Raw genomic sequence first — 17,836 nt, forward strand, 5'->3', positions numbered from 1 at the left:
TTACATAGTAAGCCCTGGAACATGTTTTAATGAATATTCAGAGAAGAAAAACAATAAATCTAGAAGTGTGGAGCTGTTTCTAATTAAAAAAAACCCTTTGAAAAATTAACTGTGTGTGAAATTAGACAATAGCTGCCAAACATGATTTCCTAAATTCAGATATTTTTTAGACTTGAGCAATTTCAGTGATCAAATGTCATTGAAAACAGTGGGAGTGTACAGCCTAGTGAACATTGATCTCATTCAATTGATTTTTACCTTGAGATTATTCTGTCAAATCCTGTGGATAGTTTGAAGATAATTAATTTGCTTCAGACAGGTTTTAGAGCATCTTCCAGCTTCATTGATACAGCACTCGCAATCAGAATAGACTATTGTGGTTCAGAGGGTGTCTAATAGAACTAACTGGTGGTCAATAGATTCCTGACCAAGCTTGAGACAGTTGGGTCTGTATCCATAATAGAGAAGCTGTGCCACATGGACACCTCGTTGTGAGGGTGAGTGCTGTATTTGTATCAGAGCATGGTGGTCATCCAGGTGTACAGCACGTGTTTAGTTATTGAGGCTGATGAACTGCATTGATATTCACAAAGCCTATTTAGTATGATTATTCCATGACCAGTTGCAAAGAACAGTCCTGGAAGGAGTAACTGAGAAACTCTATAGGGAAGGAAGTGAGCAGCCATCCTAACCTCCTTTTTCACATATCCTTTTGCAGTGAGTCAAGGATAAGAAAAAGTTGTGTCTTCTCTGTCGTTGGTACTTTGACGTCATTGTCATTCATCCAGAGTACACAGTGATTTGTATCTCAAACACTTGGAACAGGAAATCCTTTGGCTTCAGGGACAGATAAAGCCTGCCATCACTCACTCCCATGTATTGTTTCAACACTTGCTTGACAGTGTTGCTTTTGGGTTTTCCTGGAATGAATCTAGGGAGTGAGTTTATTTAAAAACCTCTCCAAATAGCGAGTGCAGGGAGATGTGTTTATTATCACTGATATCCCTATAGCTAGTGGTAATGTTTGATCTTCCCTGGCTTTATTATCATCAGGGATGAAATTGAATTCTTTGAGTATTACTTCAGATGAGCATTTTGCCACAGTTGTAGTAAAGGACGCTGTTTCTCTGTGAATTCTGTGAAAATGGTTTTATATTAGCCTCTTGCCAGACAGTGAATTACATTTTAAAACTGAGAATTAAAAGCTTACTTACAATGTATTTAAGGTTTATTTTTAAAAGACTATGAATCTTTCCAGTCTCCCTTAACTCACTTTGTATGAGTAACCCTTAGCAGGAAGAGAGGTCACGTCTTTGGGGGTGGAGGAACTCACAGGGCCTGATGGTCCGTTTGAGGGAGGCCATGGTTATCAGACGTCTGGCTGTACCCAGGGCTCAGGAGGGACAGGTCGCTGAGTGCCTGTCTCAGACGTAGTGTATACTACCTTGCTATTCACCACTCTGTGGTCCAGAGTTGCATGTGGGGAAAGCAGGATGAGATAGTTACCGTGATCAGTCGTCCCTGCTGCAGTTAAACTGGGGATGAGGAGTCAGAGGGGCAGCACACGCTATAGTAAACTATACGCACTTGTTGGGAGCCAACCCAGTGTCATCAAGGAGTTGGTTTTATGGATGGAATGAAATAAAGATACCTGGATGGAACCCTAGTATATTGCAAATGACATGTGCAACCATCAGGAAACAGCTAAGTGTCACATAAATGAGTTTTGAGAAAGTTACAGGAAATAGGGGAGGAAATAGAAGTTTGTATTTCAAAATTTGAATGGAACTTAACTTTGAAATTTTTCAGCTTTTCTTGCATTAGTGAAGGTTTTATTTCACTTGGTGGTGTATGATTTTTAAGGGAGTGTGGGAAGTACCGCGTAGATAAGGTAGAAAGGTTTAATCTAAACTTTAGGGTTAAAATGTGGTTTCTATTTCCAGACTATTCAAAATATATTCTGCCTTCGATTCTATCTCTTACACTATTGTGTGATTTTTTTAGAGCACCACAAAACTCTTTTTTCCTAGTTTGACATAAATTGAGCACTAATTGTACATAAATTGAGAGAAAAAGGCTAAATCTGCTATGTGGCCTATAAATGAGTAGTTTCAATGAGATATATTTTACTTGAAGGCTTTTAGGAGAAGCTTCATAATACAGTAACTAGTATAATAGCATTGGAAATTATTACTACAGCTAATTATAATGACCTGTGTCATGTGCCTGTAGCCCCTGGAGGGCGATGGGACTTTCACCTGGCCACCCAGAAATGTTTGGTGAGAGGAGAATCCTATACATATATGGATGAGTCTGGTAAAAATCATCTGTTTAGTTTATTCTAAATTTTTCTAACAAATCTGAAGGAATTTAATGTTTGATTTTTTTTTTCTTAGCTTAAGGAATGTTTTAATATGGTAATAGCAATATAAGTACATTTACTACATATCAACTATATTCTTATCAAAGAACTAAAAGGATATAAAATAAGTTGATTCATATCCCAGGGAATTTAGAAGCTCATATTGGTTTAATTTTGGGTAAAGATTAAATTTAGGTATGATCCTTTCTCTCATCTCTGAAAATCTGCATTCATGTCTCTATTTGAAGATTTGTAGCATATGAAAAGGCATATACTAAATACATGTTTGATACAAAAACAGCATATTTGCAAACATATGTGATTCTCTAGAAGGGTGAAGTAGCATGAAAGCCCCGTAAAACTTCAGATGACATGTTTTTTGTCTGCAGATGGGGGCAGAAGGCATGGAAGGAGGTGCTTCAGGAAGTCAACATTCTCGGAAACTCGTTAGCTTTACATTGTCCGGTAAGGCTGTCTTTAATTAAGCATGATGTCCAGTTTGAAAGTGTGCAGTTTTAAAGACATGAAGAGTCACTTTCTACAGATTCTCACATCTGATATGTGAACTAGTTATTTATTTATTTTGGGTGTAATACTTCTGAAACTCAAATATATCTGGAATTAGAGTATTGATATAAACTCAGAAGTTATTTCTCCTGCCAAGTTTTCTGCTGGTAAAAAGACTATAACTATGTATGGTTACTTTAAAAAATCTATAATGTAGTATGTTAACCCCATGTTAGGACTTTGGTTAATAAAAATTATTTGTGCTTACCTCATCTAGAGAAAGGAAAGATTTGGAGACTGGGGGTAAAAAAAGTCAAGGGATACTCCTTCTGTGGAGGAATACACGTAAAAATTAGAAGGTGCATAAGACAATTTTTTAAATTTTCTGGTTACTAAAATATTCCAATTGCTTGTATGTTTATCATAAAATGAAAGCACAGGTTGTAAATTGGAACTCATTTGTGATTCATAAGGTTTATTTAGTTGAAAAGACAAAGGACTCATGGACATGGACAACAGAGTGGTGATTGCTAGGGGGAGAGAGGTATAAGGGAACTAAATGAAAATGGCAAAAAATATAATAAATATAAAAAAGAAATAAAATAAATGGCACCATGCAGTCAAGATCTATTTAGTTGAAACTAACAATTAGCCCTGGCTGGTGTGGATCAGTTGGTTGGAGCATTGTCCCGTAAACCAAAAGTTTGTGTGTTCATTTCCTAATCAGGGCACATACCTAGGCAGCGGGTTCGATTCCTGTACCCAGTCCAGGTCCAGGCACGTACCATCCCCAGTCTGGGTGTGTACAGGAGGAAACCAGTTGATGCATCTCTTTCACATTGATGTTTTGCTCTCTCTCTTCCTCTCTCTCTAAAAGGAGTGAAAAAATGTCCTCAGGTGAGGATAAAAAAAGAAACTAGCAATTAAAAAAAGGAATAGAAAAAAATCAGTGTACCACCAAAGGGAAATCAATTTTCATAGGACATCAGTTTATACAAGCTGAAACATTGCACACAAGAAAATACACACACTTCTGTATGTGTATACTGGGTTTTAATGTAAAAATGTTACTTTATATTTAGGTCACTATCAAAAAAGTTTGAAAGCCACTGATTTTTAAAAAATTAATAGGCAATCATAAAGTCAAGAATATGCTAAGAAAATCAGTATTTGCATCCTCATGCAGGCCCCCGCCCTTCCGTCCCTCTCACCAAGGAACTGGTGTGTTCTGCTTATGAGTTGGCCTGACAGGCCCCACCTGCTCCATGGCCCCACTTCTGCCACCTTGAAGCATAGTCACTGCATCAACACCCGCAGGCAGCACACCTGAGCGAAATGAAAACTACTTTCCCACAGAGACGCAGCGCACTGCTTACACAGACCGTTAATGGGGGTTTTCAAGTTTTCTCTCTGCCTACAACTTCTGAAACCACTTTTACACTTGAGGAATTTCCTACCCAATGGCTCCTTCCTCCCAAGGTAGTGACAAGAGCAGTCACCCCTCCTCCAGCCTCCTCTGAACTGACACAAGCAGGTGACCAGGAAGGCCTGCTTCTTCCATAGTGTGTGAGCCGTGAGCCAAGCAGAGTCAGCCTGCTGTGAAGTTAACATTGCCAGGGTTGATCTTTCACGAGAGTAATTTCAGTGCTTTCCAGTGTTTAGTAGTGAAAGATGTTAATGCATCAGCAGTCATACATTTTTGGTTTAGTATAAATTGAGTATGCTTTCTAGTTGTGTGTGAATTCTGGCAACGTAGTAAGTTTTGACCATTGTTTAAATATGTAATGTTAAGCTTAGGTTTAAAAAGAAAGCTGATAAATCGGTTCTTTGTTACTTGCTTAAAACATAAAAATTTAAAAAGAAAAAAAGAAAATAGGCAACTGTCCTACAGTATATACAAAATAAAATCTAACAGTTGTCTGTCGCTGTAAGATGTTTTGTTTTCATTTCTCCATCGGTGTACTGCTTCTGAAATTTAAATTAGGTTCACTTTCTTGGATGCAAAAAAAAATGTGAATGAAAGTAGATATTCTCAAGAACGAGAGTCAGAAGGCTAATCTTGAAAACAGACATTGCTATGATGCATGCTTGTCACACATGACAAAAGCATGTAGTTCATTGCTGGCCCATGGCCTTCTGAGTACCCGTGTCTGTTCTAGCATACTCCTCCTCCTCCCCATTCGAGGTTACTTACTATGCAAGCCTTTTCTGTTTTTGTTTTCTGGCAAGTAAACAAATCTCAGAGATTGTAAACTGGTGACTTATGGTTCAAATTTGACTAATAAATATGTTTTGGCTGAAAGCCTTTGGGTTTAAAAATATCTAGGTTTTCAGCAGGGCACTTAGAAGTACCTCTGCATGTGACTCTCCCCTAACCCATTATGTGTCTGTCTCTTGAAAACATTTTCCTTGGCTATCTGCACTTTAGACCTTCACAGTCCTAGGGCACTGCAGGCGCAGAAATCCTTTCTTATAGGTAGGGAACAACTAGCCAACCTGCATGGCTCAGAAAACTTAATTTGACTATACCATGGTTTTCTTAGTTTAGAAGCATTGCTTTATGCTTCTAAGTGATCAGTATCATTCTAAGTATGATACACACATACTGATTTTTTACTCCAGAGTCGTGTTAATTAACTCACTCTGGGAGAATAACCATCTAGAAGGTGAAAATCCCAAGATATTTTCCTAAAAAGTAGGAAATAAGCTTTGAGGCACAACCAAATGTTTCTTCTTTAAATACTTCTCCCAACATCCCACCTCAATCCACATGGCAGCAGGCTAAAAATAGGCCTTGTTTCCTCATATAGTCAGGTATTTGCAGATAGTGTACAGAGATGGCTAAAATGATAGAATATGAAAACAATTCTATAATGTTAATTCTAAAATCTTAACTTGGTTGTATTGACAGTGAATGATAATATTTATCCAAGAGCATGGAAGCTCTGTGGAATGGCTGGCTGCAAATGCTCTGCTCTTGATTATCTGTGGATAAGCAGGGACACAAATCACTGACCTCTTCAGCAAAAACAAAAACTCTGTTTTGATTAATACCTTAAACCTCTTCTCCAAATGAAACTTTAAACCATGATATTTAACATTTCACACCTTTGTGACTTTGAGTCCTTCATTGGTCTATTAGGTGATGTTGATATTTATGAGCAATAAAAAGCAAAAGAAAGAAAAAAGAATAGAAGTGAGATGGCTAAAGGGAACTGAATAATGAGACTGCACATAATTGGTAGTTTATTGCATTTCCTAATGAAGATTTATTTGTACAGTGTCCCTCGTGGAAAAGTTTGGTATGAGAGTTAACAGTGACTTCTTTCATCACAGTGGCTTAATCTTCTGATGGAATTTTTTGTGTTCAAAGGAATGTTTTGTATGAATAATTTAGCTCTGTCAGGCTTTGTAGCAGCCATTTCTGTACATGTTATTCCTCATTTACTGCTAAAAAAACCCCCCCTTGTTTAGAAGTAGATTTAATATCTAAAGAATATCATTCCTCTGTGCTTGAGTCTGAGGTGAGCATAATCAAGGAAGGCAAGAAAATAAGTAGGTAAATAGCATTTTTCTCTCAAGGCCATTTTGTGCTAAATAAAGCCAAGTGAAAACATGTAGCATTATTAAATTGATAATAAAATGCAAATGCATTAGGAGATGCCAGGGATGGGAACTATAAGGCTAATGAGATTACAGCAGCTTCTCTGAAGCGCCTGTCTAGTTATTTACTTGTCTTTCCCTTCTCCCACTGGATTTCAGATCAAAGATCTTATTCTATTTCATGCGGTATTCTTAACATAATGTCCTCTTGGCTGAATTTTTTAATCTTTGCCAAATTAAACTGCCTCCCTGTACGGCGAGTTGTGTGTCATTAGACTAACTCCTGGTCTGTTTTCATTACACAGATATCTAGGCCACAGGTAGTTCTTGTCGGCCTGGATGAGGAGGCGAGGCGCCTCCAGGGAGCAGTCCCTGGAGGTTGCGGTTCTGTGGGCAACCCCTGACCCGTTCTGTCCTTCTGAAAAGACTTTGTGTATCATAAATGTGATTGAGTAGGATGACCCTGGTGACCTTCTATAATTTAGGGTCACTCTCAGGGTCTCTCCCTCAGCTGATCTGGGTAATCCAGAAGTCTTTGAAGGTTCCTAGGCCGTCTGCAGAATTTCTATCTGAACCAGTGGTCAGGACCTCCCTAGACTGAACATAACTCCATAGTTACCTGGAAATAGTCTATTCTTCCAGAAGCTTTCAAGGGCTCTTAGCTCTCAGGCCAACCTTATTCAAACTGATATTCTCAGAAAAGTGTTGGGGACTCAGTGAAGTGAGCTTTATTTCCTGACATTTTTGTATCCCTTTGCTTAGCCATTGAAAAAAAGTGTCAGTCTCTTCATTAACCAGACTTCAGCCGGAGCTTTTAACTTTTTCCCCACATAGTGTGAGGTAACAATGGGTGGATCTAAGATGAGTTATTGGGACAGTCATCAAATATTTAAGTTACTTAGGCTATTGAAAAAGTAACCTCACAATTATTTAATATAGCAGGTAGCATTCACATTTCAGAAATATTTCTGGTCTCTGTTTCTTCCTAACATTCTTGACATTTGTGGAATATATATGACATTTTAAATGTGGTATAACTGAATGTGTGCTCTGAAGTTTCATTCCTAGTTAAACTTAGGTCAGTGCATTTCACATATGTCTGTAGAAGATTAATTTTTCTCTCATGAGGGAAACCATTGGGTTTTTAAAAAATAAACTATTGACTAAGGATTTCTCTCAAGAGGTTGTTTGAAATGCTGGTTGCCAAGCCACATATATGGTAGAATCAGAATAGTTCCCAAGTAAGTGTAGGTGTGTAAGATGTGAAACTGGGTTTCCTTTTTACAGCCTGTGAGGAAACCCCTCTGCTGGAATTAGTCATTTGTCCTCACTTATACAAGCAATTGTAGTGTGAAAAAACTTTGTTAGTGTTTTACCGAACAGCTTCTGTTTAGAGCCTTCTGTACAATTGAGAACAAATTGTTATTGAGCTGCTTGTCCTTTTTGTCCCTTTTCCTCTCATCCTTCTCTCCCTCCTTTCTATCCTTCTCTTTCTTTAAAGATCTAAGAGCTGTTGGGCTGAAGAAAGGGATGTTCTTCAATCCAGACCCTTACCTTAAGATGTCCATCCAGCCGGGGAAGAAGAGCAGTTTCCCGACTTGTGCCCACCATGGGCAGGAGAGAAGGTCCACTATCATCAGTAACACCACTAATCCAATTTGGCACCGAGAGGTAAGATGGTCCTCGGGGGTCTTCTCTGTGACAGTTATCATTGAGCTGTGGATGGATGTGGACAAGATGGTTGAGGTGTCTAGGGGATCCCTTAGAAAGAGGGCCCAATGAGAATGAGATAGTCTCGTCTAGCCAGGGCTGGGTCTAGGATAAGGCATATGATGCACTCACCTCAGGCGCACAATTTCAAAGATGCCAAAAGATTTCAAAAGCCAAAATAAATATAGGGTCTGGCAGAAGTAACGCCTACTTGAGTGTGGTTGGTAGGGTAATAATAGGGGTGTAATAATTTACAGTTTTAATTTGAACATTTCACCTACAATGTCATATGGTGTGCTTGAGTGTGATATTGTTATGTTACAGAATCACATGCTTATGATTTTGTAATAAAAGATTTTGCAATAGGAAGGGGCATTATTTGTGCCGTACACTGTACTTTAATGCTATATATTTTTTTGTATATATTCTGCTGAAGTGAGCTTATATAATATGTATTTTTAAAAGCCTAAATCAATACAAAAACAAACAAACAAACAGACAAAGAACAAAGTATTAAACTTTTAAGTAAGGACAGGATCATGTCAGTGCTTTATAGAGTCATATAAGACCTTGAGGCAGGAGGAAAATTCCGTGATAATGATTTTATTTTTATTTAAAATTTTGATATTTTGTTCTAGCATATATTCAGCACAAACTAAAGGAATTTCTCTGCCTGCAGGCTTTGGTAAATGTTTTTTGAATTTCTAGATTTCGGTAAATTAAATGAGCCATTCAAAGAATTGTCATCTTGAGTGAGGCCACGTTGTGTTGACAGCGCTTTAGACCCCCTCACAGCTGCATTATGCTACCAGGCAGTTTAGGGCGCCAAGCCAGTGAAACCAGGCAAAGGGTTTTCTCATAGAAATACAGGGAGTCAAAGGATGAACAAAGAGACATCGCTTCTCATCTAGTGAGCAAAACATGAGCTCTCCAGCCATTTCTTTGGGATCCAAGACACATTTCAAATACTAGTTAGAGTGTTTACGGATAAACGTTTATTGGTATAAATAATTAAAATAATTAAATCATTCCCTAAATGTTTAATGACAATAGCATGTTCTAAAGATGTTGTAGAAATATTTCACTGGAAAAGGAGATAACTCAGGGAATCTAAAACCAATTGGAGAAAAGATACAGCTATTTGAGACTTGCCAGCCCAGCAAGATGTTTCTCCTGGGCAATTTTTGTGGTTATTGAAAGAGATAAATGCATATTTTCTTATTACTGTTTTAAAGAATGAGTATATACTTAATTTTTCCAAGTAGTAAATCACTTTTAAAGGCATACCACCTAATTTAACACATTAAAAAACATAAAATTTATCTCAATAAGAGTTCTAGAAGGCACAGAGTGGATATAGTAATGACACTAGCAATAACTTTATTTTCCTCACATTTAATATTTACAAAAGTCTTAGCCGCATCACCAGTGCGAGCCTGATAAGGGGCAGTGGGGGAAGGGAGGGTGTTAGGGGTGAGGTTATCATCTCCCTATTTTTATGATTAAAAAACGGAAGCTTAAAGTGTTAATGTAACTGTTTAGAAGCAGGAGTAATGCTTAAACTCGGCTCCCTTATCCTAAGCAAGTGCTTTTTTCATTAAGCAGATTACTGAACTGCATGGCTCTTTGGAGAACTTTGTTGAGACTAAATAAACTTAGTGGTGCCTAAGTGCGAAGCTGGCTAGCACTAGTCATCACTGTGTTTCCTGGACACTGTCAGGGAAGATGTGAAATGATTCAGGTTAGATTCCTGAGATCGTCATGTTCAAAAGAAAATTGTGTAATTGTAAAGATAAAATGAAGGCAGCGTATGTGAAAGTCTTTCCAAATGAGTAAAGCTCTCCATATAATAGTATTCTATATCATTATTAATATCCAATCTTATTTTCTCCAGTGGTATTCTTAAACAAAGCAACAAAGCATATCTTAACCTCATACTTTTATTTTTCTGTCCCAAAGGAAATGGACTTGGGTGCCTTTTAAATTCAGTACATTCCATTTAAATATTGTTTATATTTTCATTTTGCCAAGGAAACCATAATATTCTGTAGGTGTTCCTATAATACCTAACCACTAAGTGAAGTGGTATTTTTACCTATATTGTGCAACTTCTAAATAACATGGGGTAAGGAATTAAAATTGCCATTAACAAAATATATTGGTTAATTTTAAACCTTCCTATAACAGGATATTAAATTTCAAAGAATTAAGATACAATAAATATGGTGAGTACTAAAATTATATTGTGCACAATTTAATACTTGATAGCATCTCCTAAAACTGCTGGACCAGGAAGAGATGGATGACTGAAGGGGCTTCCTTTGTCACGCAGATCCTTAACTGCTGCTTCTCAATCACTGTGAATGTTAACCATTCTGAGTGAATAAAGGACTGACAATAGCTGCAGATGTTTCTAGTGATGCAGACTCTGTATGTCATTAGGATTTGAGATACCATTTTCTGTAATAATAAATGATATAATTTCATATCTGCCTTTTTAAAATCAACCTGTTATCTGTTTTCAGAAATATTCCTTTTTTGCACTTCTTACTGATGTCTTAGAAATTGAAATTAAAGACAAATTTGCCAAGAGCCGACCTATCATCAAGCGCTTTCTGGGGAAACTAACCATTCCGGTCCAGAGGCTGCTGGAGCGGCAAGCCATCGGGTAACCAACCCTCATATGTGGGGATCTTTGGGAGATTAGTGTGTACAGAAGCAACTGAAATAATACTTTTATTTTCAGCCCTAGGACTTTTCTTACTGATATGAAGTGATTACATATTTTTTTAAATGAAAATGTGCGTACATTAAAATGTGTAGTACAAAAAAGCACTTTGATTTAATAATGTACCATTTTTCCTGGTAGTTGTCTTTTCCAAGGTGTACCTACCGCCATTAGCATTTCAGCACCCAGCTGTTTTTGAGTATATTGAGATCTTGCTATAAGTGCCTCTCCCTAGATCAGAATCCTAGTGTCAGGTTGACACTTCCCTTATCCTGATTGATCCCATTCAGAGAATTTGTTCTTCCTGAGAAACAAAAGCCACCTTGTTTTCAGGGCATTTAAAACAAGACCTAAACTCTGAGGCATTATAGTGGAACTCGTAGACATTTACATTCATTCAGGCAACTAAAATTTACTTTTGATGTCTGTTTTCTTTCTGTGAGCCTTTTGTAAGTTGTGGAAAAAAGTAGTTAAGAAATTATAACATGCCTCCATCCCTTATTATAAATGGTCTATTTATTTTTATAGGGTAAGTACCAGAAAACTCAGTTACTCTGGTGCTCTGAGGTACATATTTTTGTACTGAGGTGCACCGAGGGGCATATTTTTGGAATCTTTTTCATTGTAAGAGAACCCTAGAGCCTGTGGTGGTGGTTGTAGGAAGAGGCGGAGCAGCAGCAACAGCAGCAGTGATAGTGGTAATAGAGGCAGTACCAGTAATCACAGTATTAGTAGTTCCGGGAGTTGTAGCAGTGGTGGTAAACCAAAAAGACGCTGAGAGCTTACTCTATGTCAGCAGTTAACCACATTGCACTCATTAGCTCATGTCATCTCTCAACAATTCTGGGAGGTAAAGAATGTAATTATACCCATTTCAGAGATGAGGAATTTGAGGCTAACCAGCAAGTGATGGCTCTGGGATTTGAGTTCAGATCTGTCTGCTCTAGAATCTCGGCTTCTCTGTAACCCCTCGAGGACTGGCAGGGATGTCAGATCGCTCTAGCTAACTGGGGAAGGTGGGTCATCCGTGTCCGCTCTGTAGCCGATTAACTCTGTTGGCATGCCATAGTTTCCTTGGGTGTTAGTTTTCTCATCTGAAAAATAAAGTATTTAGACCAGATCATCTCTAAGACCCCTTAAAAATCTGAAACTGTGAGAGTCAAATGGATTCTAATTTCTCTGGCCATCAGAGATAATAGAGTTTGTGGATGAGTCAGCCTATATGAAGTATAAATATTACACTGAAATTCTAGCAGCCTGGTTTATCTGATATAGGCTGGGAAATCACTATTATTTTTAAAGATAATAATGATTGCTTCTAGGGGAAATAATGTACTTTGGAAAGCTTTTAAAAAATACTTTTAGGATTTATGGAAATTGAAAGGTTATAGAAAGTAAGAACTAACTATGGGAAAATGTAGCTGCCATCTAATTTATATAATGACATAACTTACATAATAAAAAGGGACACGGTGTAAGTGTCAATTTATGTACGTGAGTAAGAATGATCAAGGAAAAATAAAACCTTGTCAGTGTTTGAAACTGTTGTTGACTTCCCGGCTTTTCATTTAGTCTTTTGAAAAACTGGACACCTAGAGAACTACCAGTGACCATGTCCTTGTATATCAGAAAGAAATCCAGGATGATTATCCAGGATATTAGTGTTATGAAATATTTCTACACATGTGCATTAAAAGCATTGACTCATACAGATACTTTGGGATTTGCTTTATTAAATAAAAATGACACGACATATTAGTAGATCAGATATTAACATCAAAACATGCGTTTCTGACCTCATTATTGCTTTCCATCAAGTAATTGATACATCTTAAAAAATGCTGGGTTTTCATTCTTATGTGTTTGGTAGACTGTAAGCATCTGAAATAGCTGAGGTTTTACAGGGTGCGGTTTTACAGGGTGAGCTAGAACTCCTTACTAATTATCTGCTGTGAGAGCATTTTTTGAATCTGGCATGTTTCAGAGAGGGCCTGCATTCTGTCCAAAAGCACCTCACTTTCCCATGCTTTGTTAATTGCCCTGATTACATTAGTGAGAAATGTTTCAGGCAGATAGCGAGAGTTCTTTGGCACTTATTCTTTATAATTATATATCATAATAGCATATAATATATTGTTCATAATAATGTCACATCAAGAGGCAGGATGAGTCAGGTGAGACCTGGTAAGAACAGGAAAGTAAGTGAATCCCCTGGCAGGCACTCAACAAAGGATGAAACCTTGACTCAGACCTCTAAATACAGAGGGTTTCCTGTATTTGTAGGTTGGATAATTGAACTGAGTAACTTGTCAGTTTGTCTAATAAGCCGCTAACACCTGTTAAAATTACTTTTTCTGAGTAAAGAGTCTCATTTGTTAATTAATTTATTCAACAAATATGTGAATAGGTGTGTGTGTGTGTGTGTGTCTGTGCGTGTGCGCGCGCATGCATAAATAGTGTCTACTAAATGTTTAGCACTGTGCTGGGTATGTGGATATTATAGTAAGCAAAACAGATGGATGAAGTTCTTCCCTTACAATTCCTACTGAACATTGATTTCCTAGCTAAAATTTATCGCTTTACAAATCTTCATCATCAACACTTTACTTTTATTGGCTGAAGAAGAGGAGAGGAGTCACTTTAGTTTTAACAAATGAAGACTTTGCTATTCCAGGACTGCATGTCCTAAGAGATGGATGACGAACCGCGATGTTGAGAGCGGGTCCCTGTAATTTGCTGCTGGGTCTGGGCATTAGAGGAGAGATGGAGGCCCTGTGTGTATCAGGCACTGTGTCAATGCTGGGAAGACAGTGGTAAAGACGCCCTTGCTGTTATGCAGATATTATGCAGATAACAGCCATTGTATGATGTTATTCGAACACGCTACTATAAAAGCACTTAACATATCTAATGTCTAAAAGTTACAAACGTCTACATATCCCTTTACAAAAAAAATTTTAAATCCTACGTTAAGTAGGAAAAACAATATGGCATTATGATGGCAGGGACATTGAGGTGAGCCATGAGTAAATATGTGTCATTAAGCTGCATGTTACTAGAAGCAGCGTGGCGTCACTGAGATTACGTATAAAATAAGACTGATACGGTGACAGCAGAGCAGGGGCTTCTGTGTCAGATGAATCCCTGTTCTAATGGCGGTTCTGTTACTTCATAGTTGTCTGGCCTTGGGCAGGGTACCTGTTCTTCCTGTGCCCCTCTAGTGAACAGGCCGGCTCCCCGCTCCCTCTTGCTTTGCTAGGAGGGTTAAAAGCAGTGATGTATGAAAATCCCGTAGCAGGGTGTAAATGACACACAGTAAGCACTCCATATGGGGAAGCAAAAATATTTTAAAAGCATCAATCAAGAAAAAAAATATTGCAATGTTTCTAGGGGAGAAAAAGAACAGGGTAAAGGATATAATGTTATTATGAAATTTTTGCTATAAAGTCAAAGAAATTCGTAAGAGCTGAACTGGGATTTTATATTAGCATGCATTCTTTTAAGTGGGTAACATGTATTTAGAATTGAGGAGGTAGAGAAGCACAAACAATTATGCAGGTTAATACTAAACAGCTGATTCGAACCTCGAAACTCAACTGTGGTGCAAATAGGTAGCAGCATTGTATTTTCCTCCTCAAGTTGCCATTAGAGGGCAGTGTGAGAGCAGAGATGGGATGATTTGGTATTTTGCCTTCGGTTATTTTCCAGAATTAAATGTAAATCACATTCAGAATGAAAGTGGTTTGCATACAAAGAAATGATTTAGCTGCATTTGTCTTTGATAAATAAACACGGAATTGAAAAGATGGACAGCCTCATCCTTGAGGGGCTGGTAGCATGAGCCAGGGGCCAAGGTGGGGCAGGGACTGGGCAGGCTCACTTGAGGTCCCCTTCAGCATGCTACCAAGTGTGGCGAGACCCACCACAATGGCACATGTATTTTCTCGAACTGTCCCATCAGTACCGCTCACATGCCACCCTGAGACTCAGTGAGGGCCAGCAGCTTCAGCCCCTTTACTTGCCAGGTGAGGAGGGGGAGGCTCAGCGGCCCCCTGCCCTTCACACAGCTGGAGCAGCTTCAGGGCGTGGCCTGTCCTTGTACTGCTCTCAGCTCCTATTCCTCAGGATATAGCAGGACAGTACCCTCCATGGCAGCATGTGGTGCCCTTACCTGTGTGTGTCCCTTTAGAACCAGTTCCCTCTCGGGCTCATAGCGAAGGAACCGGGCCCACTATATTTCATACCTGAATCCAAAAGCACACATAGTTTTAGGACTTGTGCAGCTCCTTGATGACTTTCAAAATGTCCTTTCCCTGGTCAGCCTTAGCAGTGAGAGAATAAAACAGTGCGCTTTAAAATATAATACTCTATTGCATGTTCTGCTTTTACTAATAATTTTCCTCCTGACAAGATTTTCTTTTATCACTGGGTTTATAAGTATTTACGTCTGTGAATGAATAATATTACATAGGACGGTAACATGCCTTTGAGCCTTTTTATTTTCTTATGAGTCTGAAAGTTTTAAGAAAAATGTATGGGATTCTGGGGGTGGTCTGTGGGAAGAAGACGAAGGCTGACACCAGTGTAGAAGGATGAAAGAACCATCTGTCCTCTTGCAGCGATCAAATGCTCAGCTACAACCTTGGCAGAAGGCTCCCAGCTGACCATGTGAGTGGGTACCTCCAGTTTAAAGTAGAGGTTACATCTTCTGTGCACGAAGGTGAGACATTGGCATAAATAGATCCCTATAGGAAAACCTTGTTAAATCTTACTCAGTTGTCGGTTTGCGTTTGAACAGAATCGAATGTGTGTCCTGTTCTGAAAATAAAATAGCTATCCAATGATTACCTGCTGAAGTTTTTCAAGCAGTTACAAAAGCCTGTTTATCAAAAATATCTCTTAGGTTTATACCTGCATTTGGACACTGGGCCGTAGAATTTCCAGCAGTAGGGAACATAGATGCCTCATGTGTGAAAGCGACTGGCAGTGTACTTGTTAGTAGTGAGTCCGAGGCTGGAAAGAGGCCTCAGTGGGATGGCTGAATTCTTTGAACTGATTGGTGGCAAAGGAAGAGGGCATTCAACGTGCATTTGTTATTATACTATGTCATGTTTATAAATGCTGTTTTCTCCTTCAGATGCTTCTCCAGAAGCTGTGGGCACAATACTTGGAGTCAATTCTGTGAACGGAGACCTGGGAAGCCCTTCTGATGAGGAGGACCTGCCAGGGGGCCATCATGACAGCCCGGTTTGTTCCAATGGGCCGGTTTCTGAGGACAGTGCCGATGGGACTCCCAAGCATTCTTTCAGGACTAGCTCTACTCTGGAAATAGACACAGAGGATTTAACCTCTACTTCTTCAAGGACCTCCCCTTCCAGAGGACGTCAGGATTCACTCAATGATTATTTAGACGCTATTGAACACAACGGGCATTCCAGGCCAGGCGCAGCTACCTGCTCGGAGAGGTCCATGGGAGCCTCTCCGAAACTAAGGAGTAGTTTTCCCACTGACACAAGACTCAATGCGATGCTTCATATCGACTCAGATGAAGAAGACCACGAGCTCCAGCAGGACCTGGGTTACCCATCTTCTCTGGAGGAGGAGGGAGGGTTAATAATGTTTAGCCGGGTATCAAGAACTGACGACGCAAGCCTGACATCTCAGACAAAGCCAGAAGACAACCCATTGGAGATTGAGGAAGCCTCCACAAACGATGCTGCTTCCTTGGAGGAGAAGCCGGAAAACCTTCCAGAGCTTCCAGAGAGTTCCTCCGCCTCCGGTCCCGTCCCAGATGGAAGCGAAAATGGCCCAGAGTCTCAACCCAGTGCTGACCAGGGCAGCACTGAATTGTGTGGCTCTCAAGAGGTAGATCAGCCCACGAGTGGAGCAGACACGGGGACCTCTGACGCATCCGGAGGAAGCCGGCGAGCCGTCAGTGAGACCGAGTCCCTTGATCAGGGGTCTGAGCCTTCCCAGGTGTCCTCTGAGACAGAACCCAGTGACCCTGCCAGGACAGAGAGCGTGAGCGAGGCCAGCACCAGGCCGGAGGGGGAGAGTGACCTGGAAGGCGCTGACAGCTCCTGCAACGAGAGCGTTACCACGCAGCTGTCCTCAGTGGAGACACGGTGCTCATCTCTTGAGAGTGCGCGGTTTCCCGAAACCCCTGCCTTTTCTTCTCAGGATGAGGAAGACGGAGCCTGTGCAGCAGAGCCCACCAGCAGTGGCCCCGCCGAAGGGTCGCCGGATTCCATATGCACTCCTGGTTCTCTACCTGTGGTGCGGGTGCCCAGTGGCGAGGAGGAAGGACCAGGGGCAGAATCGGCCGCTGTACCTGACCAGGATGAGGTCGGGGAGGTCTGGCAGCGGAGGGGCAGCCAAGAGGGAGCCGCCGCCGCCGCCGCCGCTGCCGCTGCTGAGAGCCAGCCCCCAGAAGAGGGTGATGCGGGGGATGCCCAGGGGGCTTGTGAAGGGGCCACTGCCCAGGAGGAGGGCGCTGCTGGAGGTAGGATGTAGAGGACAGCGTGGCTCTTGGCTCACGCATACCTGCTGAAAGACAAGTCTTGTGGTTTTGTCGCTAATGTAAATTATACTGCAGGTCGACTATTATCTGAATTCTTCACCTTAGTGTTCAACGGTTAGTTTTTATTGTTATTTTTCAATGGCTCTTCTAATGCTACGATAAGAGGCCTGTCGAGTACGTCTTTAGACTTAAATAATGAATCTTGAGGCTCTGCATCAGGAATGCAGTCTGGGGACCTGCTGTCCCCAGGAAGATGGCCCGTGGGGTGCGGGTGGAGGCGGGGGCGGCGTCCCTATTCACAGTGGCCTGGAGGGCCCAGGGCCTGAGGGCAGGGGCGCAGGAGAGAACTGCGCGTGGGCGAGGCGCCGCGGGCCGCCGGGGTTCCCAGGGCTGAGCCCCCTTGCCT

At 40.4% G+C, this 17,836-nt stretch overlaps 1 protein-coding gene across 5 annotated transcripts in view; it reads left to right on the forward strand.

Annotated features, from left to right (window-relative positions):
- Positions 1 to 17,836, forward strand: part of HECW2 (HECT, C2 and WW domain containing E3 ubiquitin protein ligase 2) — a 350,566-nt gene that overhangs the window by 208,876 nt on the left and 123,854 nt on the right. For all 5 annotated transcript variants that reach the window (XM_054566699.1, XM_054566700.1, XM_054566698.1 and 2 more), the window contains 5 exons: positions 2,752 to 2,827; positions 7,974 to 8,143; positions 10,708 to 10,850; positions 15,530 to 15,630; positions 16,048 to 17,412. In XM_054566699.1, coding sequence (XP_054422674.1) covers positions 2,752 to 2,827; positions 7,974 to 8,143; positions 10,708 to 10,850; positions 15,530 to 15,630; positions 16,048 to 17,412 — 1,855 coding nt within the window. The remainder of the gene's footprint in view (positions 1 to 2,751; positions 2,828 to 7,973; positions 8,144 to 10,707; positions 10,851 to 15,529; positions 15,631 to 16,047; positions 17,413 to 17,836) is intronic.

Source organism: Pteronotus mesoamericanus, unplaced genomic scaffold (assembly GCF_021234165.1).
Source record: "Pteronotus mesoamericanus isolate MK-2021 breed Mesoamerican mustached bat unplaced genomic scaffold, CSHL_Meso_final contig_179, whole genome shotgun sequence".
NCBI lineage: Eukaryota > Metazoa > Chordata > Mammalia > Chiroptera > Mormoopidae > Pteronotus > Pteronotus mesoamericanus.